General features: G+C 39.9%; 2 protein-coding genes across 3 annotated transcripts in view; one reads left to right on the top strand and one right to left on the bottom strand.

Moving 5' to 3' along the window:
* The first annotated feature begins 333 nt into the window (after positions 1-333).
* LOC139755566 (uncharacterized) lies at positions 334-14,569 on the top strand. Its single transcript, XM_071674040.1, has 11 exons — positions 334-637; positions 1,758-1,936; positions 2,324-2,431; positions 2,871-3,026; positions 3,564-3,704; positions 4,945-5,093; positions 7,068-7,172; positions 7,641-7,884; positions 8,150-8,275; positions 11,638-11,817; positions 14,189-14,569. The coding sequence occupies exons 1-11, from the start codon at positions 430-432 to the stop codon at positions 14,393-14,395; spliced, it is 1,803 nt and encodes a 600-aa protein (XP_071530141.1). The 5' UTR covers positions 334-429; the 3' UTR covers positions 14,396-14,569.
* An 8,235-nt stretch (positions 14,570-22,804) lies between these two features.
* The window catches only part of LOC139755567 (uncharacterized), a 66,403-nt gene continuing 61,290 nt past the window's right edge, over positions 22,805-27,917 (bottom strand). For both annotated transcript variants that reach the window (XM_071674042.1, XM_071674041.1), the window contains one exon: positions 22,805-26,675. In XM_071674042.1, the coding sequence (XP_071530143.1) occupies positions 26,005-26,675 (671 nt within the window). In that variant the 3' untranslated portion in view covers positions 22,805-26,004. The remainder of the gene's footprint in view (positions 26,676-27,917) is intronic.

The following is a 27,917-nucleotide window of genomic DNA, read 5'->3' on the forward strand; positions in this document are numbered from 1 at the left end:
CTAATATATATTTATTTGATACAGCTACTAAGTGGTTTTTTACTTATTATATGTTCATTTGATATAACTAGCACAACTAAAAGATTTTCTTATTTCCAAAGATTTTGATAAGTAATTGGATAGTTATCAAGGCAAAATCTAAGACAAGAGAACTTTAAGCATTTTCTAGTTATATGTATTTTTGTGATATATTTTTCTCGACTCATTGTAATAAAAAAATCATCTAACAAAGAAATAATGCTTTTATTGGGTTTTTAGGTAGCTTTATAGGTGGATAAAAAAAAGTGGATTACATGATGGTTTGCATACAACTTAAAATCCGGATTCGATGTTGTTTATCTGGTGAAATGTAAACAAAACGCACGCACGTACACATGCATACACTTGTTATTTACATGTAATGTTAAAACAATTTTCTACCTTATTACGATGCTTTCTGCAAATTTGACCACTAGCATCAAGTCAGAGTGTGACAAAATTGCAGAGAACCAGTTAGATTCTGTAAAAGAAGCAGAGAACCAACAATACAGAATCCTGTTCAGTGCTGAAGAAGTAAACCAATGCATGAAAGAGTTTCAGCAAAGCACTTTCACCAAATACTGTCTAGACTGCTGCTCTCCAAAGTTTGGAGATGAGAGTAAGTAGCTTCATGAAATAAACTGTTTTTAGACTGTAGATTATATGATGTCAGTCAGATCTAAGTTAGCATTAAGTAATACATCCTGTCTATTTCTGTGTAACACTTAATTGGTGGAAAGTTTCACCTTTGCAAAATATTTTGTGTGAGCTGTGTTTAGTTAGTCCTTGGAATTGGCTTTCAGTTCACTTGGATTCAACATGTATCAAAATCGCACTGACACTTAAATGTGACATTGCCATGGAGGATCACACCTCTGAGGATGTATGATGGTTTAGTTATTAGGGGCCGAAATACTACAGGAATCCCAGGGGCAGTCATCCCACAAGACAGTGTGTAAACAGAGCTATCCAGGTCAGTGTTCACCTTAAATAAAGCTAACCCAACCCAGCCTTCCCTAAGGTTTAGGGCGAGGTTATAGTTGAGTTTGAAGGTAACGTAAGGTGAAGATTGGCCGGCATTGCCCTCTTTACACACTGTTCTGCATAGTGTCTATCCTCTGGGGTGGTTTCTGTGTATTCATTTGCCTGTAATATTTAACCAAGTATTTATCATTAATATTTGTTATATTTAGATAATTGAAGTAAGGCATTATTTTTTCATTGATAAATGGGAGACCAGAAAGCGTGGTCAATTACAGTGAGTTTGATTAGGTAAGCATGTCCCCACAAAGTTGTATCAAGGGAGGTAACTTATCATATCATGGCCTACATTCCCTGTCCTACAGAATGTTTTTTTGGCAGTGATTTTTATGCGCAAATAGAATTTCCTTTAATTCTGGTATATAGTCAGATGGCTGTGTTGATTATTGATGCTCACTGATTAGAGGTGATCATGCACATGGAACCTATATGACCTGAAACCATCCTCATTGGTAAATTCTTCCTTGGTAGGCTGACAGCCATACCTAGTAAGATTTAAAGCTTTATCATGGGGGTTGAGGATCAGTATGGTTGGTTCTTAGAGGTTTCTTTGTATGTTACAAATGCATCATAGGCTACTTAGTGTAGGGAAGGTTGATAACCATGTAGTTTTGCCAGTGAGGTTACATTGCTTTGTGTGAGACTGAGCATACACATACACCTTTATCATTAAGGGTTTTATTGCCATTCTTAATCAGGTTGGAGACCTGATATTGGGGAGAAGAGTCGGCTGTATTGGAGGAATGATCAAGCCAAGATTCCCTATGATGGTGTTCCATTTATGTTTGGTGGTGTTAAATCATGGCGCTGTCATCAAGGACCTGATTTTGGCAAGAGGAGGAAAGAAAAGTACAGAGAGGAACGTGATAGACGAGAGGTAGATTTACATGAAGTTGTCAGAGTAGCTGTCTTGACAGAACATTTCCAATCTTTTCTTGTGTAAAGTGACACTGAAAATATTACTTAAGGATGCATAGTATAGCTTGTTGTATGATTAAAATATTCTTGCTGTGATCTGGGTTGTCCTTATATGTAACTTGGATATTTTTTAATCTTTTTTCATTTGTACTTGGTTTAGCTGGTTTACATGTGCTCTTTATTTTTTATCATATAAGAACCCAGAAATTGGTTAGTGACATTGAAATTATTGAACAAATTATACTTAATATTTTTAAAGACATGGATGACCCAGTTTTAGAACTTTTTCCAAAATACGACGTGTCATTTGCTTGTAATGTCATTCATGGTCTTTCTTGAACTTTAGAGAGAATGCAATGTACTCATCAAACGAAGAACACCCCCTGTGTCAAAGAAAATTGGATGCCCTGCTATGGTATATGCCCACAAACTGGTGAAATTTCCTGGATATAAGGTGACTCTATATTCTACTTATTAAAGATTAATTGAAAGATATTGCAATGCTCTTGTTCTTATTTTATTCAGATACAATCATGTACTTAACCAAGCAGGATTTCTTACTGCATATGGGAAGTGTTTGTGCCGTAAGCATGTGTACATTTTGAACTGCTTACCGAAGGGTAGATAGAAGTATTATTCTTAAGTGTCTTATAATGGGTATTTGATTGTTCTTGGCAGTGGGTTATAAGACTGACACCCATAATCATCACCTAAGAATTTAAAAAAGCATTAGTAGAGGGAAGAATAAGTGCATATTAGACAGATAACAATGGGAACCTTTTTTTATATTTGGCGTGTAGATTAGATTATACCTTTGATTTTGCCTGGCTAAGAGGTGACTGTATTTTTTAATGTTTTTCTCTAACTACTATTTACGTGCTAATTTATTTCAGGTGTCACCTGAGAGTGAGCCAACTAAACGGCACAGAGATAAGATGAAAAAGTCTCTACTTCTAGAGGCACAAAGTGAAATTGGGGTTGAGATGGAAGTGCTATACCTTCTCAGACTTCCATTGCTGACTGATCACAACCATCCTGTGCCAAATGAGGTAATTTTTCACAAATTAACTGTTTTGACACAATCATGGTCATTGTGAATTGGCAAATTAATAGAATGCAGGAATTTTTTTATATATCTTGATTTTGGGTGAAGCATTCTGAAAAATTATATGAGGAATAAAGATGCTTTAGATGTAAGGTAGATTAAAGGAAGGTTAGTAACATTTAAGATAGAACACTGGTATGCTAAGGAAAATGTTGAAAGTGACTGAAATGGTATGGTTTTACAAGACAAGTGGGTGCCCACTAGTTATAAGGGGTTACTCAAGGTATAGTAGGGGAACTCAGAGAGGATTTGTGTGGAAAGGTGGGTAATAGTTTGGAACAGAGTGAAAGCATAGTGTGGGTGGTTGGAAGAGATTTTGCTTGGTTCACTTTTGTAGTATACAGACTAATAGCTTTATGGAGGGAGAATGCCTATTTCATAGAGATAGATAAGTATATTCATTTTGTTTCAATTGATTGTATGTATTTCAAATAAATTTTGCTGCACCACAAAAGATTTTTATGATTTTGTATAATTTTAGGTTGGCAAAAAACGGCGAAGATCGATGAAGCTGAGGGCCAATACTAAGACTGAAATGGCAGAATTTCTCCCCAACATAAACTCAGAATTAAGCGATGCAGATTTTCTTCACACTTTTAGGGTTTCAAAATCTGTTTACCAGGTGGTGTGTCATGTATACAAGATTTCTAGTTTAATCATGTACTTTACTAAGTCATTTATGTTTGTTAAGGAAAAATCTATGGCTTTTGTTTGTAATGCACTTCTTGGTTCTCCTTACTTATATGTTAGAGTAACTGCAATCACTATAACATTTCATTTTGATTTTTGCTATGGATTATTTTATAGTTCATAGTATTCAGGGCTGATGTAAAGGTAAGGAGCAGTGGGTAGTATTCTTTTTGAGGAACTTTAGTTTTCAATAACAAAACAGTGGCAGGATATTATGAATGATAGTGCAAACTTTATACATAGAATGAAATGATATATGGTTGCGAGGCGTGGGCTACAGATAGAGTTGTGCAGAGGAGGGTGGATGTGCTGGAAATGAGATGTTTGAGGGCAATATGTGGTGTGAGGTGGTTTGATCGAATAAGTAATGAAAGGGTAAGAGAGATGTGTGGTAATAAAAAGAGTATGGTTGAGAGAGCAGAAGAGGGTGTTTTGAAATGGTTTGGTCACATGGAGAGAATGAGTGAGGAAAGATTGACCAAGAGGATATATGTGTCAGAGGTGGAGGGAACGAGAAGAAGTGGGAGACCAAATTGGAGGTGGAAAGATGGAGTGAAAAAGATTTTGAGTGATCGGGGCCTGAACATGCAGGAGGGTGAAAGGCGTGCAAGGAATAGAGTGAATTGGAACGATGTGGTATACCGGGGTCGACGTGCTGTCAATGGATTGAACCAGGGCATGTGAAGCGTCTGGGGTAAACCTTGGAAAGTTCTGTGGGGCCTGGATGTGGAAAGGGAGCTGTGGTTTCGGTGCATTATTACATGACAGCCAGAGACTGAGTGTGAACGAATGGGGCCTTTGTTATCTTTTCCTAGCGCTACCACGCACACATGAGGGGGGAGGGGGTTGTTATTTCATGTGTGGCGAGGTGGCGATGGGAATGAATAAAGGCAGACTATGAATTATGTTCATGTGTATATATGTATATGTCTGTGTGTGTATTTATATATGTATACGTTGAGATGTATAGGTATGTATATTTGTGTGTGTGGACGTGTATGTTTATACATGTGTATGGGGGTGGGTTGGGCCATTTCTTTCGTCTGTTTCCTTGCGCTACCTTGCAAACGCAGGAGACAGCGACAAAGCAAAATAAATGAAAATAAATATATATAGATAGATAGGAATAAATAGACTGGGAACTGTTTTAGTGATTGGAATTTTTTCCCAAGTTCCTTGTTGGTGAGTGGCAAAAGGAGGTGTCCGAGAAGTTGATGAAGGATGGGGTACCAGTAGCTGAGTTGGACCAATATGAGCAACTTGTGTTGGCTGCATTGTATTACTTGGGATCTACTGAGAAATTAGCCCCAGCATCCGAAAGGTTAGTTAGGATTATTTTTTCTGTTTGTTTCTGTGTTCTTATGTTCTAGCATGACAGACCCTAAGAGAAGCATGTTGAAATGTTCTTTTCAGGGCATCAGAAAACTGACAAAGCCCTAGAATTTTGATAAAGCATCCACAATTTTCATGTAACTGATCATGTTGGATCTAAATCATCTTGCAGATGTTTGAGGATGGTTAATTGTGTACTGTTTGTCAGAGAAGGATTCCACAGCCTACAGTGTAGATCTGGTATTAGTGCTTGTAATGCAAGATAGAGTGAGATGTCAAGAAATAGCATAAAAAGTTGATTGAGATATAGTTGATTTGAGATATAATCTGGATATTAATGTTGGTGTTAAGTATATGTACAATTTTTTATTCTCAGTTATTGACATATGTTGATATACATATAACACTATAACTCAAGTTTTGACATGTCGACATTTTGCAGTAGTGACATTTAAGGTTTAGGGTACAAATTCTTAGAATTACACAGAGCTACCAAGAATTAGAGGTGTGAAAAGGATTTATATTTCTAATTCACCATTTTCAGTATTTTTTCCACTGAATAATGACACACTTAAATGAAAGTTTTTCAGTCATAAGGTCCTTTATGAAGATGCCGAAGGTAAATGATGATAAATTTTCTTCAAAATTATATGGAATGACATTCCACCTGTTGATAGTTGCTTTTTAAGGATTGCAAAGTTTATATTCAAGTAATATTCTTAATGTGCATTATAAGTGAGAACTGCCTTTCTTGAAAACATTAAAAGATAATGTATACCATGAAACAATATATCAGCAACATAAATATCTCTTACATAAATTAATAAACTTTCTTTGGACTACAAACTTACTGCAGGCATCTTTGAAAATGTTAGTACCAGTAGTGTTAAGAACAAGGATTACTCCTCTGTTGGGGAAATGGATCTAAAGTTATTTTGGCATTGTTAATGAAACATGAATCTTTAATTGATTTCTTCCTTTGTCATTATAGAATGCATGACAATTAGAAAATAGCTTTAAAATGCCTCCATTACTGGTAACTTATCATTAAAGTAAAAATACTGGCACACCATGGGTCGAAAAACAAACAAATGAATCAGGCTCATATTTTTGATGTGCTGTATAAGATTCTCATTTTTCTTTTCCTTTTGTAATAAAATATAGAGGACATTTAAAGGTATTTCACTAATCTTGGCAGTATGCAGAAGAAATAACCCAAGATTTGCATCCCATTAGCAGGAAGGTATCATGATTTGTAAACATAAAGTTTTTCTGTTCTCGACAGTGATACAGGTTGTCATGATGCTTCATTAATGGTGTAAAAATAAGTTTATCTGTTTTGGTTTGTGATACAGTATTAGTTTTACTCAGGGTATTAGTACTTCAGTATGCATGAATGTAGCTGGATTGCAATTCCTAATTATTTTACTTATGGTTTAACATTCAGTCACTAATGGGACTGGCTGATTACTTTGCATCCCTTACCTTTGATGTTAAAAGTGCTGGTTTTCTAAGGTTTGGCAAATTTTCAATGTAGGGGTATCAGGGAAAAAGCTGCCAATCATGGATTTTTTTTCATATACTTATCATTAAAAGTACAGTAAATGTAGGCTTTTAAAAGTCAGGTACGACTGTCAAAGGTTCTGTTGATTCTTAGATAGTGTTTCCATTACTTCTACATTACCTCTTTTTTCCAGATTAACATATTCTTCCCAACTATCAATTTAGGTAAAGTTTTCTTAGGTTTTCTTCCTAAATCAGCATAGTCCACCATACTATAGTTAGGTAAGGTTTTTGGTCAGTTTTAATGACTCACATAATGACATCATTAGAGCAACAAATCTCCAGGAATGCAACACCATTGTTTTGTGATTGCCAGATTCATTATTTGATCACTGTTTTATTGTTCCTGTACTCTGTTATGGGTAACGTAATTAGATATGATTTATTATTCATTTAACAGATTCAGCATGTCACCCATTGCTTTTTTGAATACGGCTGTCAGGTTTGCTGATTTTCTCATAAGGCAGCAAGACACATATGTTACCATGCCACCATTAGAGGAGAGGTTAGTAGAAGTGATAAATGTTATTTTGTGTCTGTTATATCATATGTCCTATTTTTGCGTATCTTTAAGCTGTGGATATTTGGAATGATGGAGGAGAAATGTAGTGAGACATCTTAAGTTGTGGATATTCCAACATAATAATTTTGGAGATATTGCTGTTTCAGTCAGCTTATTAGAAGTTCTCTTGTTGCTCTTGATAAGCTTATGATTATCCTTTCATGAGATTACTGTTAGGACAGATAACTGTTGTTTTAATTTTGTGAGCAAAAAACGGTAGCTGTACATTTTACAGCTAAAAGATCAACAGTTCCACACATAGTACTGAAAGGTATTCTCTTTTCATATGAAAAGGAGGCAAACTTTTTCTGCATGATTTTTGATAGAAGATTGACATGGTCCCCATATTCTAAAAACCTGGTTTTCTCACTGTCAATGATGATATAACACCATCTGGTATTTTCTGTCAAGGTTAATAATTGCTGAAGCCTTCAAAAATTTTTCGGGTTTTCCTGGTGTTATGGGAGCCATGGATGCAGCGCTTATTCACATGCGAACACCACCTGGTCCTGAAAAACAGGATTATTGTTATGATAAGACAAAGGCTGGATCCAAGTGTGGTTTTGTCTTACAGTTCATAGCAGATCACAGACTACTATTTCGAGCTATTCATTTGGATGCTCCAGGGGCTGGCACACGTATTCAGATATTTCAGGTGAGTCTGACATATTCAGTATCCAACAAAATCTCTTCATTGGTATATACACTTTCTGTCACAGTATATAATATATTTATAGTTATTTTCACATATCTTGTTTAAGCCTTAATTTTCATGTATGATAGTTGAGGACATTCCATTAACAAGACTGTACAAGAGCTGTTTTTGACTTTTTGAAAACATAGGGATTACAGTTTTGCAGTTACCTAAACAGATCATGAGTCATACAATTTTCTTATATTCCTTTTTCATTGTTTTCTAGGAATCAGGTGCATGGTTTTTCTTACAAAATCTCACTAGTGCAGAAACACATGTTGTTGCTCCGGCTGTGTATCCCCTTGCTCCAGCTATCATGACACCACATATGAATGATGTATTGTCTTATCAGGTGAGTGGCATATGGTATGTGGTCATGTGAGAAAGAAAAATAAGTGATGGGATGAAGAATTGGAGGAATTGAAGCCAGAATATGCAGGAGGGTGAAAGACGTGCATTTGGATTGAGTGAACTGGAATGATATGGTATACTGGGGCTGACATGCTCTCAATGAACTGAACCAGGGCATGTCTAGGGTAAACCATGGAAAGGTCTGTAGAACCTGGTTGTGGATAGGGAGCTGTGGTTGTCTGCATTACACATAACAGCTAGAGAATGAACATGAGCACATGCAACCTCTCTTCATCTGTTCCTGGCACAACCTTACTAACGCATTTAAGTATGATGTAATATATATATGTATATTATATTTATCTTTTTTTTTTATTATACTTTGTCGCTGTCTCCCGTGTTTGCGAGGTAGCGCAAGGAAACAGACGAAAGAAATGGCCCAACCCCCCCCATACACATGTATATACATACGTCCACACAGGCAAATATACATACCTACACAGCTTTCCATGGTTTACCCCAGACGCTTCACATGCCTTGATTCAATCCACTGACAGCACGTCAACCCCGGTATACCACATCGCTCCAATTCACTCTATTCCTTGCCCTCCTTTCACCCTCCTGCATGCTCAGGCCCCGATCACACAAAATCTTTTTCACTCCATCTTTCCACCTCCAATTTGGTCTCCCTCTTCTCCTTGTTCCCTCCACCTCCGACACATATATCCTCTTGGTCAATCTTTCCTCACTCATCCTCTTCATGTGCCCAAACCACTTCAAAACACCCTCTTCTGCTCTCTCAACCACGCTCTTTTTATTTCCACACATCTCTCTTACCCTTATGCTACTCACTCGATCAAACCACCTCACACCACACATTGTCCTCAAACATCTCATTTCCAGCACATCCATCCTCCTGCGCACAACTCCATCCATAGCCCACGCCTCGCAACCATACAACATTGTTGGAACCACTATTCCTTCAAACATACCCATTTTTGCTTTCCGAGATAATGTTCTCGACTTCCACACATTCTTCAAGGCCCCCAGGATTTTCGCCCCCTCCCCCACCCTATGATCCACTTCCGCTTCCATGGTTCCATCCGCTGCCAGATCCACTCCCAGATATCTAAAACACTTCACTTCCTCCAGTTTTTCTCCATTCAAACTCACCTCCCAATTGACTTGACCCTCAACCCTACTGTACCTAATAACCTTGCTCTTATTCACATTTACTCTTAACTTTCTTCTTCCACACACTTTTCCAAACTCAGTCACCAGCTTCTGCAGTTTCTCACATGAATCAGCCACCAGCGCTGTATCATCAGCGAACAACAACTGACTCACTTCCCAAGCTCTCTCATCCCCAACAGACTTCATACTTGCCCCTCTTTCCAAAACTCTTGCATTTACCTCCCTAACAACCCCATCCATAAACAAATTAAACAACCATGGAGACATCACACACCCCTGCCGCAAACCTACATTCACTGAGAACCAATCACTTTCCTCTCTTCCTACACGTACATATGCCTTACATCCTCGATAAAAACTTTTCACTGCTTCTAACAACTTTCCTCCCACACCATATATTCTTAATACCTTCCACAGAGCATCTCTATCAACTCTATCATATGCCTTCTCCAGATCCATAAATGCTACATACAAATCCATTTGCTTTTCTAAGTATTTCTCACATACATTCTTCAAAGCAAACACCTGATCCACACATCCATATATGTATATGTTGTATAGTTGCGAGGCGTGGGCTATGGATAGAGTTGTGTGCAGGAGGGTGGATGTGCTGGAAATGAGATGTTTGAGGACAATATGTGGTGTGAGGTAGTTTGATCAAATAAGTAATGTAAGGGTAAGAGAGATGTGTGGAAATATAAGAGTGTGGTTGAGAGAGCAGAAGAGGGTGTTTTGAAATGGTTTGGTCACATGGAGAGAATGAGTGAGGAAAGATTGACCAAGAGGATATATGTGTCAGAGGTGGAGGGAATGAGAAGAAGTTGGAGACCAAATTGGAGGTGGAAAGATGGAGTGAAAAAGATTTTGAGTGATCGGGGCCTGAACATGCAGGAGGGTGAAAGGCGTGCAAGGAATAGAGTGAATTGGAACGATGTGGTATACCGGGGTTGACGTGCTGTCAATGGATTGAACCAGGGCATGAGAAGCGTCTGGGGTAAACCTTGGAAAGTTCTGTGGGGCCTGGATGTGGAAAGGGAGCTGTGGTTTTGGTGCATTATTACATGACAGCTAGAGACAGAGTGTGAACGAATTTGGCCTTTTTTGTATGTTTTCTTGGCGCTACCTCGCTGAAGCAGGGGTCAATGATGCTGTTTCCTGTGTGATAGATAAGCAAGTATGAATATGTACATGTGTGTATATGTATATGTCTGTGTATTCATATATAAAACCCTCCCATGTTCCTAAGACAGGAGTCTCTTTTCTCTTCTGTAAGGCCCCTGCAGCACTCATGAAACTAACTATATCAACTAAGCGGGACCATAGTCATAAAGTTTGATGATGTGTGTGTGTGTCTGTTTGGGGTATTCAAGCAGGAAGAATTCAGTATCTTCATTGTGGTAGTTGTACAATGGGCATGGGGGATTTTGTGGTGTTGGTTGGAACAGTGCCCAGAACATAGATGGGAAAGAGTAACTTCGTGTATGTCTAAGGGATGTAGTTGCTAATAGGTGTATTAGGTGGGGTGGTGTTAAAGATTGTGTTGGGAGGATGTTTGTTTAGTGTTTATTGGGTCATTTCTTTGTGTATATGTTTTGTTATCTTTCTGTTTGTTGGGGGAGGGAGATCTGTGAGTGCAGGTTTTTGAAGCATGCTTGTTATTTTTTAGGGGTGTTAACAAACCCTGCCTCGTGTGGTTACACTGTTAATTTCAAATCATCTTTAGCAAAGTTATATCATTGGTGGAAGAAAAGGCGTATAGTCATGTTAAGGAACTTCTCACACTAAAGGAGTGCATTATTTTACTGCTGTTGACTGTAGTGCAGCCTTGGAGTCCCCTGAGAGTGATCCAGGGGCTGTATAATGATAATACTAATATGATTATGTAGGTGTTACTGGGCTCTAACTGCACATTGTTACACCTCAGATAAAAAAGTTACCTTTAGTAAGGATGTATCATCATCAATGGGTGAAAACATGTCAAAGCATATTGAGGAACTTGTCACTCCAAAGAAGTCCATCATACTCCTGTTTAACAATCATATTAGAGTGCAGCCTTGAAGCTGCAAGAGCTTTGTTATAGGGGTCCTGGGTTTGTGCAGTTAAAGTGATGGATTATAATCATCCACATGTATAAGAATGCTTTACAGATCTTTATTCTTTTATCTTCAGGAGGCATTGTTCAATGAAAACCACAGAGAAGCTCTTAAGTTGGCAGCTAATGCTATGGGATTATTTAAGTCAAGATTTAAGCGTATGCAACAATTAGATCGCCACATTGAAAACAGTACCAAGTTTATAAAGGCCACTTGCATTCTCCATAATGTTGCTATAATGCAGGAACCTGAAGTGGTAAGTTTTCATATCTGGTGTGAACTGTTATCTGTTTTTTGTTGTTTTCTATGACTTTCATGAACCTTGATGTTATGCAGAATTACTGTATGCCCGAGCTGTGAATTAAGTGCTACGTATATTATCAGGAAAGATACAGATCTGGAAGGCACAGTAACTGTGTAAACACGGGCCACAAAAATCTTGGTCTTTTTAAGATTCCCACCATGAACCTATTATCATAGATTTATGATGATAGTGAATCTGCTTCAAGGATCAAGGTAAGACAAAATGTTTCAGTTAGTAGGATATAACACTTCTGGTGACATCTGCAGCATATGTTTTTCCTTGCATAGATGTTATATTTACCCATTTAGTCATCTGGCTAATGCTTATTTGCAATTGGTTTCTACACTTAAGAAGGACAAATGGCTTTTTTTGAAATATAAATTTCTACTGAAAAGAGACTACCACTGATGCTGTAGATGGTAGTGTTACCAGACTTTGCTTGCCTGTGGTTACACCACAGGTAAAAAGTCACCCCCAGCGAAGCTGTATTGTCATCTTTTTATGAAAGGAGATGTATGTCCATCATGGCCATGTTTGCAGACTGAGTCATCTGAATAGATGTACTGAAAGATGTTGCAGATGAAGCATAGAGCTCATGCAAACGACCCACCACCCTTGGCTCCCTGAGATGCTTGAGGCAAGGGCTTCCCCCTGGAAAAAAAAAAGCTTCATCATGAGTGCTCCCTACCTTCCTGTGATAAAGAAGGAGCAGAAGAAGACTATGGCAGCCAACTGCTTTGTGTTTAGTTACGCTAGTACCCCTGGCGGTAGGGGGTAGATTTAGCAATATTTTTCAAGGTCATTGGTTATAAAAACTTTGATATACATACTCGTAAAGACTATTATCTTCTCTTTTTGTCAAGTAAAACATTCCTTTTCCAAGGCATTATAACTCTTGTTATATAGCATTCTGGAAAGTTGTCATTAATCTTGAAATTTTGATGTAAGATTTTTCTTGGAAGACATAACTTTGCCATAGAATGGGGATAATGTCAGCCTACATTTAACTCATGCTGCGCCGTGAGTGATCACTTTATTTGTAGCCCATTAAACATGATAGAACTAAATTCTTGTTGAAGAATAAATTCTTTACAGCTGTGCAGTAATATGGGGTAGGAAGGTCAAGATGTCTCCTAACTACAATACTTTTGAATTTAAGTGCTCTTTGTATTCAGTCCAAGTGAGTTAACACTTGTTACATTGGGTAAGGTTGAGTAGACAGCATGCTGTTGTCTAGTATGTTTGCATGTAACTAGTTGAAACCTGAGCCTGCCTTAATCACACTGATAACACTTTTTTAAAAATGTTTTGTTACTTTTGGCTCCCTTTTGATTTCTTCTGCTACTTGTTTTGGGTGGAGGGAAGTAGTGGTCTTCATAGTCAGTATGCTATTACACTGTAGGATAACTTTTCTCAGCAAAGAGTCTTATGTGATATAATATGATATTCATTTTTAGGTAAACTAATGTACTCTCTGTTGAACTCACCTAATATGTTTTTTAAGTAATCTGTTTATCCCTGGGGATAGGGGATTAAGAATACTTCCCACGTATTCCCTGCGTGTCGTAGAAGGCGACTAAAAGGGGAGGGAGCGGGGGGCTGGAAATCCTCCCCTCTCGTTTTTTTTTTTTTTTTTTTCCAAAAGAAGGAACAGAGGGGGCCAGGTGAGGAAATTCCAAAAAAGGCCCAGTCCTCTGTTCTTAACGCTACCTCGCTAACGCGGGAAATGGCGAATAGTGTAAAAGAAAAAAAAGAAGAAGTAATCTGTCCTGTTGAACTGTATTCTTTCAAATTACCTGATGTGTATGTTACTTGATATGTATTCTCAGATGATGTGCATATTGTATGATGTGCTCTCTCCTGTATTTTGTGTTTTCATATTTAATCTAATACACTTGTTCTTGTGACATGGTATGCTTAATTAAGTGGTTCGATGTGAAGTAATATGCTGTTGGTGTTAAATAATTTAGAATGGATTAATCCAAAGCAAACCACCAGGAACTTTGCTGTCATATTGGTTTATTTCAGTTTGTAAGGTGACTAAGTTCTTCAAAGAACTTTCCATATCTACATTGATCAGAATACTGTAATTTCTATTGTATATTTGTTCTTGTAGTATACAGATTAGTTGATAGTGTATATATGAGGGAGTGTATATGTAGAAGAAAGTGTGAAGTCAATAGTGATCAAAGTGTGTGGATGATCTGGGTTGAATCATTCTAATGTTCTACAGGAATAGGCCAGTCAGATTGATATATTTTGGTATGTGCTATTGACTTTTTGAATGCAGTATTGTAGTATTCATAGCAATTTTTTTCTGCAGGTGTTGGACAGGTTATCACTGGAATACAACAAGGGTGTGGATGATGAAGGTTGGCACTACATGGGTAAAGAAGAGGTAGTGGCAGAATTTGGTATTCTTGGTGGAGAAGAAAAGAGACATTACCTTACAACTGTCATGACTGGACGCTATGATGGTTCCTTAGCTTATGTGGAATTTCCATATCAAGTTGATAATGAGCTTGCATAGCCTCTGATAAAGTGTATATTTTATTTCATGTAAATAGATTATATTGATCTTTTATCTGTTTTGTCTACTGAAGAAGACTGCAGAGAAAAAACTGTGTAAACTACAGACATTCTGCACCTTTTACATTTAGAAATATAGAACTGAGATACCGTACATAAAAGTTTTTATCGAATACAGCTGTGTTTTAATTACTTTAAGTGATGATGAGTTTACAAAATGAGCTTTTGTGTTAATTGTACAGAAGATTTTTAAGCACCAACTTTGACAGGAATATCCAATAAGATTACTTTAGAATGTGGTAACCATCTCATGAATTGGAATGTGCTGTTTACAACATGGTGATTTTCTTTTGCTTTATGGTCTGTAACTGACATTTGATTTTGAATAATTTAAGCTCAGTCACTTGTCTTAAAATTCATCAACATCATTATTACAAACAAAGTATTTTCCTATTTTCTTTGCCTACCAGAACTCAAAGGACATTCAGTAATTTCCAGTCAGAACACTTGGACCTTAACTCTGAAAGCCCAGATACTCTTTAGCCTTTTCACTGTGAGCTGGGGAAAAGAGCCCTTTTTCCTCATTGTAGCTGGGAAGACGATTAAAAAAGTGTTTTCATGCTCATTTGGTGTTTCCTGCATTAGCAAGGTAGCACCAGAAACAAATGAAGAAATGCCACTCATTTGCTCACATCCACTCTCTAGTTATTCTGTGTAATGCACCAAAACCAAAGTCCCACATCCACAGTCAAGCCTCATTGACTTTTCTGTTTTTTCCACTGACCATTTCTTATTCCCTGTGCACCACATGTCAACAATTTGCTCTATCCTATGCATTCTTCATACCCTTATGCATGTTAAGTTCCTGAAAACTTTAAGCATCTTTCACTTTATCTTTCCATCTCATCCTTGGTCTTCCCATCCTCATTGTTACCTCTACTTCTGAGTCAGTCTCTCATCACTCATCCTCTGCATATATCCAGACCATTTCAGCACATCCTGCTCAGCTCTTTCAAACACACTTCACTTACTGCCACACCACTCATTCACAGTGTCATTCCTTATACGATTATCCCACCCAGCACCACATATTATCCTCAAGCACTTAATTTCCAAAGCTTCCACTGTCCTCTGTATTTTTGTATCTAGGGTCCACAACTTGCATCCATACAGCACTGTCAGGACTACTGTCACATCAAACATACCCATTTCTGCCCTTACAGACAGTTTTTTCTTTTTCCATGCACTCTTCAGTGCATGCAGAACCTTTGACCCTTGACCAACCCTATGGTTCACCTTGGCTCCCATAATTCCATCTGCTGCCATGCTCACTTCCAGGTATCTAAACTCTTTCCACTTCCTTTAGGGTTGCTCCATTCAGGCTTACACTTAAACTGAACTCTCTATTTCCTCTCCTTAAACTGATTAATCCTTCCTCCTCCAGTTTGGTTTTCTGCTTCTCCTTGTTCCCTCCACCTCTGACACATATATCCTCTATGTCAACCTTTCCTCATTCTCTCCATATGTCCAAACTATTCAAACACACCATATTCTGCTCTCTCATCCACACTCTTTTTATAACCACACATCTCTCCTACCCTTTCATTACTTACCTGATCAAACCACCACACACCACATATTGTCCTTAAACATTTCATTTCCAACACATCCAACCTCCTCAGTACATCCCTGTCTATAGCCCATCTACTAATCCTTCAAACATGCCAATTTTTGTTCTCTGAGATAACGTTCTCTCCACACATTCTTCAACGCTCCCAGAACCTTTGCCCCCTCCCCCACCCTATGACTAACTTCTGCTTCCATGTTCCACTCACTGCCAAGTTCACTCCCAGATATCTAAAACACTTCTTTTCCTGTAGTTTTTCTCCATTCAAACAAACTTGTCCCTCAATCCTGCTGAACTTAATAACCTTGGTTTTATTTACATTCACTTTCAACTTTCTCCTTTCACACACTTTTTCAAACTCAGTCACCAACTTCTGTAGTTTCTCGCTCAAATCAGTCACCAGTGCAGTATCATTGGCAAACAAAATTAATTCACTTCCCAGGCCCTGTCATTCCCAACAGACTGCATACTCACACCTCTCTCTAAAACCCTTGCATTTACCTCCCTTACCACCCCCATCCATAAACAAATGAAACAACCATGGTCACATCACACACCCCTGCCACAGATCGACCTTCACTGGGAACCACTCACTCTCATCCTACTTGTACACATGCCTTACACCCTTGATAAAAAATCACTGCTAACAGCAGGTTGCCTCTAACACAATATATTCTTAAGACCTTCCACAAAGCATCTATATCAACCCTATCATAATGCCTTCTCCCAGATCCATAAATGCCACATAAATACATCTGTTTTTCTAAGTATTTCTCTCATACATTCTTCAAAGAAAACACCTGCTGATTCACACATCCTCAATCGCTTCTGAAACCACACTGCTTCTCCCAATCTGATGCTCTGTGCGTGCCTTCACCGTCATAATAAATACCTTCCTATACAATTTTCCAGGTATACTCAACAAACTCATGCCTCTGTAGTTTGAACATTCATCTTTATCCCCTTTGCCTTTGTACAATGGCAATATACATGCATTACACCAATCCTCAGGCACTTCACCATGATCCATACATACAGTGAATACCCTTACCAACCAATCAACAATACAGTCACCCCTTAACACATTCAACTGCAATACCATCCACTCCTGCCGCCTTGCCGCATTTCATCTGTAAGACTTCCACCACATCTCTCTTCACCAAACCACTCTCCCTGACTCTCTTACATTGCACACCACCCCGACCAAAACACCGTACATCCGCCATTCTATCATCAAACACATTCATCAATCCTTCAAAATACACACTCATCCTCCCCTTCATTCCATTACTACTTGTTATAACTTTTCCCCTTGCCCCCTTCATCGATGTTCCCATTTGTTTTCTAGTCTTTGGTTCCATAACAGCTGCAACAAGAGTGCTTTCAACCTTGCCCTCTATGGTGTGATCATCCTGGATGCCCTTTTCATCATCTCCATCGTTGTTGGCTGCATTGCCTTTGTTCTCCGAGGTTGTAAATCTAGATAAATGATTAAGGGTGGATGAGGGTGGTTAGATGGAGAAATAGTTAGGGTATCATCCCTGGGGATAGGGGAGAAAGAATACTTCCCACGTATTCCCTGCGTGTCGTAGAAGGCGACTAAAAGGGGAGGGAGCGGGGGGCTGGAAATCCTCCCCTCTCACTTTTTTTTTTTTTTTTTTTTTTTTTTTTTTTTTAATTTTCCAAAAGAGGGAACAGAGAAGGGGCCCAGGTGAGGATATTCCCTCAATGGCCCAGTCCTCTGTTCTCAACGCTACCTCGCTAATGCGGGAAATGGCGAATAGTATGAAAAAAAAAAAAAAAAAAATATACATATATATATATATATATATATATATATATACATATATATATATATATATATATATATATATATATATATATATATATATATATATATATATATATTTAAAGGAATAGCAGTTCCAACAATGTTGTATGGTTGCGAGGCATGAGCTATAGATGGGTTGTACGGAGGAGGGTGGATGTGCTGAATGAAATGTTTGAGGACAATATGTGGTGTGAGGTGGTTTGATCGAGTAAGTAATGAAAGGGTAAGAGAGACGTGTGGAAATAAAGCGTTGTTAGAGAGCACTAGAGGGTGTGTTGAAATGGTTTGGACATATGGAGAGAATGAGTGAGGAAAGATTGACAAAGAGGATAAATGTGTTAGAGGTGGAGGGAACAAGGAGAAGCGGGAGACCAAATTGGAGGTGGAAGGATAGGGTGAAAAAGATTTTGAACGATCGGGGCCTGAATATACAGGTGAGGGAGAGGCGTGCAAAGAATAGAGTGAATTGGAACGATGTGTTACATCGGGATCGACGTGCTGTCAATGGGCTGAACCAGGGCGTGTGAAGCGTCTGGGATAAACCATGGACCCGTCTGTGGTGCCAGGATGTGGATAGGGAGCTGTGGTTTCGGTGCATTACACATGACAGCTACAGACTGAGTGTGAACGAATGTGGCCTTTTCGTCTGTTTTCCTAGCGCTATCTCGCTGAAGCGGGGTTTAGCTACCCCGCTACCCCATCCTTTGGGGTGGGGTAGCGACAGAAATGGATAAAGGCAAGCAAGTATGAATATGTACATGTGTATATATGTATAAGTCTGTGTATGTATATGTTGTTATGTATATGTATGTATATGTGCGTGTACGGGCGTTTATGTACATATATGTGTATATGAGTGGATGGGCCATTCTTCGTGTTTCCTGATGCTATCTCGCTGACGCGGGAAACAGCGATAAAGTACAATAAATATAACTATACATATATATATATATATATATATATATATATATATATATATATATATATATATATATATATATATCCTGTTTGGAGGTCTAATGAAAACGTTATTGATTGAATCTATACGGGATGAAGCAATCAATAATATTTTACGAAACCTATTAATGCATCAAAGAGCCCACTACACCTGTGCCAGTAATGGCACACCCGACACCGAGCTGTCATTGATATGGGCCCGTGCCAAGCATAATCTTGGCGAACCTTTGCACACACACACACACACACACACACATATACAGGCTAGTGTGTGTGTGTGTGTGTGTGTGTGTGTCTACAGAGCGGCTTCTAAAAGTTGGGGAAAGGGGAAGGGGTGGCTAACTAGAGCCAAAGCTCTTTCACAACGATGCAGGATACTACAGATCTATAAAAGTAAGTCTAACCAAAGTGAGGGGTGAGAGGCTGAGCCGCCCCCTGCTTTTCAAAATGGAGGCTTCATTCCCCCTTCCCCCCACCCGTGCCGCCGCCACTGGTACGTGTGTACATACATAAAGACTAACTCCATATCATCTAGGTTAAGAAGACGGGGAAACACGAGTAAAAAAAAACTCTTTCCCCGTAGAACACAAATCGTACTCAAAGACACATCCACCTGAGAGCTCACTACACCACATGGGCTGCCCTGTGCTTGTTTGTAATGTCACCCCAAGCTGTAATGTCACCCCAAGCTAACGCTCCCAAAACTCTTGTCATTGAGGGCACACACACACGTTTGGGCTGTCGCTGGCAACAGCCCGATCTAAGCTTGAATGTTCACAAATCTCTGTACATACACGCACTATAAAAGAGTTCTGGTAATACCTAGGACCTTTCTAAAGGCTTCTGTAACCCAAGGCTGCATGACATTAGTAGCAGGAAAAATGTAGACTCTTCTAGGATTGAGGATATATCTTTGACGAGATCGTAGACTCGGTGATAAGGAACGCCGTGAACTGAATATAGTTGGAGGGAAGCAATTTATCTCATTTCACACAAGGCACACATCCACCTAAGAGCTCCCCCCACTACATTACAATTACACTTGGTCCCTCCTGTGCCTGGAATGAACACCCCGATCACACCCACACACAAGCAAGAACGAGTTGTCACTGACAAAGTCTCGAAACCAAGATAAGTCTTGGGAAATATTTACACATTTACGCACGGTTGGTTAAGACTCGCACAGTCACTGGAGTTTAAGTCGCTCTCAGAGACGAAAACCCAGAGACGCGTAATTGGCGAATTCCTGTTTCTCTTGTCCTCCCAGGCTTTAGTGGTATGGCTTGCTTTGTAAGCGGTTTGATGGAAAAAAGAATTTAAGCTTGAAATATGAAATGCCATAGAATAATTAATCCATACCACACTTGCCAAATATACATGCCAAAATAGTATAACGAGTTTCTTTATGTTCTATGCATACAGAGAGTCGAATATTTAAGCACCGCTTTGAATTTCATTGTTTTAAGGAAGTTTCATTTATATACGAAATTTTCATATTTCTGCGCATGGTGACATCAGTCTGTTTCTAGTTGGGTATCTGTCTATATATCCTATTCATTCATACATATCTACAACTCTATGGCCATCTACATTTCCCTCCACCACTATACCCACCCATGTTGCTGCAATACGTGCAGAGGAAAAGAGATTCGGTGAACAGCTACGGGAAAGCGACTAACTGAATCAACCCATCTATAGCAGCTCGCGACTTAGCCCAAGGAGTTTCTATAACCATGCATAGACGACACTTATGATATCTCGAGTTTAAGATTTATAGTGGTACATACACACAAACACCTACCATGCGTGTATGTCTTGTCTAGCTAGTGTGTAGGAAGCCTTCGGGTGATGATTATTCCATCTGCCTCAGTGTGTGTATGTTGGCACGAGTGGGTAGAGAACCTTCCTTAAGCACAGGTCAGGACACACTAAGCTGTCTGGCGGTGATAGGTTGGTTGGGTTGTAGGGTTATCGTCTGGAAGGGTCATTTAAGGCCATCAGCATAATATTAATTTTCAAGCAGTCGAAAAAACGTATGGACACACTTCTCTAGGTTTCTAAGATCCTTCCAATACCCCAAAATGCTTGGCAATGATTCTAAGACCTTTATATAGTGTGCTGTTGCTCCTCGCTGTGCTCACTAACTGGAGAACAAGGTAATTGGCATGACGATAGTTTCGCTTTATATATATATATATACACTCAAGGAAATATATGTATATGATGAAACTCCAAATACCCCAGCTCAGTTTCTTAATGAAAGTCCCCCATTATCAGTACTTTACTATCTCAATCGTAATGTGATTTACTGCTTTATGTACTACCATCGTATATTTTGCTCCGATTTTTTGAAATTCTTGGAAAGACCTATGTATTTTATGACCACAACAAGACACATTTCCCCTACAGTTACTTTCCCTATTATGTATCATTGTATGATGTCGTAGAATTATACTTACCCCTTAGGGGCAGGTGATCAAGGTTTTTCGTTTGGTGACGTTAATGGCGTTCTTGACCCTGGCAGCTGATAGGCCTAACTCCAAACAGCTTAGATCCAACCTCAACAATATCTGGTAGATTTTCCTCAGTTTAATCGTGAACTCCAGCTCTTTACCATATACTATTAGCTTTCTGTTTGTGATTGCTAGTAGAGTACTTATTGATGATGACTGTGTGTGTGTGTGTGTGTGTGTTGCGGGGAGAGAGTTTTGCCCTTGTGTTGCCCCGGTTTCTTAACTATGTGTATACGTATCATGTCTATTATGTACACGTATACATACAGTCTCTCATCCCAGGCTAAACCAGGTACCCATCTATCAACATGGTTTGGGTGTGAGTCGACTGCTACGTCAAGGTTTCGAACCGAAGCGGGTTCAAACCTGGGCTGGCCCGTACGATCTATGGACAATAGTACTAAGTACTACACCATGGAGGTTCGAGTGTATGTGAGATCTGCTTCAGCTTGAGCTCAAGGCTTCTCAGCTTAGTATAGAATAACACACTTAGCTTTGGATTCTACGCTGTGATCTGTGTCTTTGCCTTATATAAGTGTCATTGATAAACAGAAAGAGATATGGATGACAGGAATGACTTTCTGATTAAACTTATTTTGTGCTTTTGTGAAGATGCTTCGAAGTAAGAGGAAGGAGATCCTATGAGCTCGTAAGAATTCTTGAAAACCATGTCATCTGTTTTCTAAATAATATGAACGTCAGTATTACCACAGATGTATTTCAGTGGGTATAGAGGTCGGGTTCTAAAAATTCTTTGAAATACGACAGATCAGAGATATTTGAATGATGCTGAAAGCGTCTACACCTTTACGTAACGTTAGCGTGCGGTTACTAAGGGCACTAAGGAGACCAGCTCACCCATGGCAAGTATTATCAGTGGATTTATCTCAGTATCGACAGAACTGTGGCAACCAGAGAGGGATGTTTACCAGGAGTTAAAACAGAGCAACAAATCGTATACTTTACCTCATCTCGTTTTGGATAATATTTAAAGATGTTCACTAAATGATGTTCTTCGGAAATATGTGATCAGACTTTGTTCAAGACTCGTAAATAAACCATCTATCTTAAGGATCCACTTGCTCATGGTGACCTCTATGGATGCAGTGGTCAACAACAGCCAGATGCTTACTTGTTTAGAATGGAATCCAATCATACGCATCACACAGGTAATGTGAATAAACTCTTTCTCAAGGTACACACACTCTCTCTCTCTATGTCCCCAGGTTAACACTTAAAGCCTTGAATGATTTTGGATCATCTATGATTGAAGAAATAGCGTTGTCTCCACCGAAGTTGTACCACTCCTGTTCTCAAGGACCTGCATCTGTACTAATGGCATCATCTGTGAGTAGGACTGGAACGTTGAGATAAAGAACAAAATCCTTGAATCGATGAAATGAAACCCATTTCCCTGCAGGAGGCGTTGCCACACATCATAATGTACTCAGGATTCAAACAGCGAGGTGAATAAAACCCGGGTGGTCATATTTTGATTTATTGAAGCAGTAAAAAAATTCTAATGACTAGAATGATATGGGCTTGGCTTGCGGGGAACTTACATTATACATCAAGAACAAGAGGCTCCAGGGAGGTATAGGGAATAAGATTATCTAAACCTGTATTGGATCATGAACCCGTAGACCGTTACAAGTACAATGCCTGAGGTCTTCATAACGTAGCTCTAAAGTTATCTGAATTGGAGCTTTGATATCTAAATTAGAACTTTGATATCTCAATTAGAACTTTGATATCTAAGGACTTTGATGTCTAAATTAGAACTTTGATATCTAAATTAGAACTTTGATATCTATATTAGAACTTTGATATCTAAATTAGAACTTTGATATCTAAATTAGAACTTTGATATCTAAATTAGAACTTTGATATCTATATAAGAACTTTGATATCTAAATTAGAACTTTGATATCTAAATTAGAACTTTGATATCTAAATTAGAACTTTGATATCTAAATTAGAACTTTGATATCTGAATTAGAACTTTGATATCTAAATTAGAACTTTGATATCTGAATTAGTACTTTGATATCTAAATTAGAACTCTGATATCTAAATTAGAACTTTGATATCTAAATTAGAACTTTGATATCTAAATCAGAACTTTGATATCTAATTCGATAACACCCTCATCTGCAGCGGAACTTTAAGTCGTTGACGACAAGACCTCGCGTACAGATGAAAGAGAGAGAGAGAGAAATTGAACTCGTCCAATATGAAACCTCAAGTACGAAAATATCAATGATTTTTTTTTTTATAGAAGTTACGAGTAATGAGGAAGGAACCTCGTAGTCCCCCATGGAAAAACAAAAAACCCTCAAGACTCTTGTCATCTAGATAGTATTTGAAAGTGTTTCTAAACAGTCTATGATTCCTTTGGTCACCTATTGTTCTTCAAGGTTCTGTTCCTCGCTGGCCAAGCTCTTAGGGAAGAAAACTAGAATTACATGAAACATAATCATATCTGTTGGAAAATATAGGTAATTATGCCACAATGATCTCGAGTATCCTCATTGGATCAAAGTCACATTTCCATCTTTTTGTAAAGATATCTCATTGGCTGGCTGAAACAAGGTGGGTGGAGCTTAATCATGGACCTGATGTTATGATTGGTCAGTCAAAAAGAAGTGGGCGAAGCTTGTTTACTTCCCATAGTTATGACAGCAGTGTTTTGAAAGGATTATATTGATAGTTTGTAGTTTATATATATATATATATATATATATATATATATATATATATATATATATATATATATATATATATATAACTAGAGAACTGCCGCCAATGTAATGGAAATGTGTCTCTGACCTCGTCTGGATCCTCTTCAGAAAATGTACACTGATAAGATTAGCAATTTCCCAGGGGTGTAGATGACCAACCCCGGGTTGTGAATACTGTAGGCCCCAGGTGGCGGACACACACCCAGGGCTGTGGATAATCCTAGGGTTGTGGATAATACTGTGAACCGCAAGGCACGTGGATGGTGAAGGACGGGGCAAGTGGTGGGGATGAGGAGCCCAAGGGGTGTTGTTAGACTTGACCCAACTAGTGTGGCAGAAGACCTCTCCCTCACCGCTGCTGACCTCCCGATCGTCTTGAACTGCCACTTCTTCAGTTCTGTGTTCAGTAGCAACTTCTTCCTTAGATTTCAACGTGAAATCGAAACGTGCACATATAAACATATATATATATATATATATATATATATATATATATATATATATATATATATATATAAACCGAAGGATATATAAACCAAATGATAACTGCTCATAAAACATGGACGTCAACACGTCAGGAATGATACGACAACTTCAGTGATTATCCAGTCATTGGTCACGGAGGACGTGACGTCACTACGTCGTCAGGTTCCGAAGGTCTGGGGGTCGTGGGGGTGGGTTTCCTTTGGCCAAATGGTGCTGTGAAGGTTCATCTGGAACGACGGATGCTGTGAGCGTCATGGCCGTGCGTGGCTGGAGATGATGACCTGAGGAGTGCAGGACGGACGGGGAAGATGGGCTTCCTCCAGCATCCAATTCTACCACTCCCGTCCGAACCCCCTCACCATAGGTCGGTGTTGAGGAGTACTACACTGACGACGATGATCAGGGAGATTCTCAAGTTAAGTGAGGCTTCCTCTCACTCTATCTCTAGTCACGAGATGCAGTCAAATATGAGCGTCACCCCCCTTTACGTCTAGGCTCCCTGCACTTGTGAATATTGCACTCTGCCCTGCATGAGCCGCTCATTGTTTTACGTGGGCCACACACTCTTTTCACCCAGCTGAAGCTAGCGGCTGTAAACGCCTTCACTACAAACATTACCAAACTTGAGACTGCACTGGTGGACGGTTTCATTTGGTAATACTGTAAGGACTACGAGAAAGACAGTTCATATCACATGAGAACTTTCCAAAATAATGGATAATGTCCTATTTACATGGTTGATGGCTTTGTACATTCAAATCCAGATCTGTGTTTGTGTGTGTGTTGTGTGTGTGTGTGTGTGTGTGTGTGTCGGTGGGTGTGACGGGACGCAGCGTCGAACGCCTTCTTCAACTCCCGCAGAACACGACGCCCATCCGACGATGCTCCAGGCACAGAAGGGGCGTCTTGGCACAGTGAACACCTCGGATAAATGCCAATATTATCTCAGAGAGGAAGACTATATTCCCGCGGTCACTACTAGGGGGCTGTGTGTCGTCATAGAACAAACCTCACTATGTCGCTCCCGTGGAGAGTGATTTGCCTTCATCTGATTGTCCCCAGAATCAGACGAAAGTAATATTACATCTGATTCAGAACTTTTGCGATGCGGGTAATTATCAAGATTTTCACGGCTTCCTTGAGTTGGGTAAGGCACATATGTGTCTGGAGGTTATAGAGAATTGTTTCTATCATACATCAAGACCGAGTTCAGGAGAGATCTGCTAAAGTATAGTGACAAGCACCCGATGTAACCACAAGGATGGAGATTTGCTGTGGTTGGTTTGGTATTGTCACGTCCTGAGCAGGTACGGAGAGTCAGGGGGTCGGGGTGATGCCTGCGTGGAGCCACGGGCTACAACACACACCCCCCCATGAGGCACTCTTGGTGTTATCCCAGCCAGCTAATGGCACTGCCGCGGGTGCCAGTGCCAGGTGCGTCACTGCTTGTATCTGTTACTGGTGCTTGTCGCGGGAGGATGGGAGTGACAGGTCCAGTGGGGAAGGACACATGGAGAGGTCGAGGGCGGTGGCTGTATCCATCTCCTCCTCTTCCTCTTCTTCTTCCTCCTCTTCCACCATGTGTGGGTTGGGGTGTAGGCCGCCCAGTCCTGCCAGGCCGGCCCCGCCCTGCAGCAGGAGTCCAGCCTGGTACTGCTGCAGCGCCACCGTCCACGCTGCCGCTGTGACTGGCGCCCACGGGGAGATGCCTGCTGCCCCGACACCTACGCTGGGTCCGGTAGGGGCCCCTGGAAATAGCGTGGGAGGTAGAAGTGAGGGCGAGGGCGTAGAAGGCACTGGCGAAGGCACTAGAGAGGACCCAGACGACGAGGGAGACGGCGAAAGGTCGAGTCTGGCCGACGCGGCCACCGATGGATCCAGTAGGTCGGTGCCTGTTGTTGGGGGCACGGAGAAGCCCGTCTGCTGGTCCTCGGGTCGGCGGTAGTGACCGTAGATCTTGACGTGCTTCCTGAGGGAGGACGGGTCAGTGTACCGCTTCCCGCAGCCCGGGTGCCGACACTCGTATGGTTTGTCCACGAAGTGTGTGCGCGTATGTTTGAATCGGTCTGACGAGTTAGAGTAGGCCTTGCCGCAGCCCGGCACTGTGCACACGTAAGGCTTCTCACCTGTGGAGACGAAAGACTAAGTTGTAGGAGGAAAGACGTAGACAACATGAGGGACATACAGGCTCTCAGTACATATGTCATCGGAAATGGTTAAATGATTTGCGCACACACTCATACGCTGTCATATCTCCACGAAAGACAAACTATAGTATGAATTCTGTTGAGCTACGGAAGGTAAGTGAGAGAAAAGAAATTAGGTGGAATAGTCATTGATGACCGAAGGCCTAGTGAGCGGAGAATAGAAACAGTAAAAAGACAGAAAGATTCTATAGGATTGAAAGATAGGGCGTTCGAATCTAAGCTTAAGAAACTAACCCTAACTTTATGGTGCTAATCACTGGTGTGTCCGCACTTTGTGTTCACTATTGGTCATCCTACCAACATCAACCAACATCAACATCAACAGAAAGAGAAACAAATCCTGTGAGAGTCGACTAGACGAATTGAAGTAATCTATCGTAGCAAAGAGAGGGACAAGAGGTGATTTGACACAATCATTCACATTTATAAAAGACTGTAAGCTCGGTGTAAAAACTATTCGAAGCTGGATTTGTCTGATTCACACTCAGGAATGCATACAGACTCGTGGACGAACGTTTTACTTCAAATGAAGCAAAGCTTTTTCTTATTTTCAACAGGAATTTTGATATTTACAGTGATCAACGATTAGGGAAGCTGAAAGCAGTACCATGGATATTTCTAAACGTACACTTGCCAAATCGATTTAGGACCACGTCTGTTTTTAGTTGTGTCTCTTTACTTAAATGTGAAGTATTTGCAGGTACTTATTTCTCTCTAAGTCACGTGTTTCCATTTGTATTCTCACCACGCTCGTCTTTAGGGTTCTGATCCCCTTCACCATCACGAACAGCTTCGAAAAGACCCAATGGTCTGTTACTGTTTGTATTCCTTTACAGGAAGTTTACGGTGCGTCGCAAAAGGAAGATCATACAACCAGTGCAGTCTAAGCATATTCAGAGCATCTGAGGATCTGTGTGTCATCTGAGAGCAAGTAAACACTTGAAGACACCGGACAAAGGCTTTACCTCTGAAATCTTCGATGCAGACGCTCGCAGGTGAGGAGATAAAAGTTGACGCGTCTAATGACAGTATGGATAATAGCGCTGGACGCTGCTCACGCTTATAACGCGCTTAGAATATCGTTCCCCAACACATGAATAATATCAGGAACTCAGAAGTGAAGTGAATAACCCAGAGATCTCCGCACGGCCACAGCCTGTG

This window comes from Panulirus ornatus, chromosome 19 (genome assembly GCF_036320965.1).
Source record: "Panulirus ornatus isolate Po-2019 chromosome 19, ASM3632096v1, whole genome shotgun sequence".
NCBI lineage: Eukaryota > Metazoa > Arthropoda > Malacostraca > Decapoda > Palinuridae > Panulirus > Panulirus ornatus.

What these genes read in the sequence shown, in the direction of transcription:
- LOC139755566 (XM_071674040.1), top strand. Translation starts at nt 430, where the DNA reads ATGCTTTCTGCAAATTTGACCACTAGCATCAAGTCAGAGTGTGACAAA. An exon ending in TTAGCCCCAGCATCCGAAAG is followed by an intron (nt 5,094 to 7,067) that starts GTTAGTTAGGAT and finishes TTCATTTAACAG; the next exon opens with ATTCAGCATGTCACCCATTG. An exon ending in CACGTATTCAGATATTTCAG is followed by an intron (nt 7,885 to 8,149) that starts GTGAGTCTGACA and finishes ATTGTTTTCTAG; the next exon opens with GAATCAGGTGCATGGTTTTT.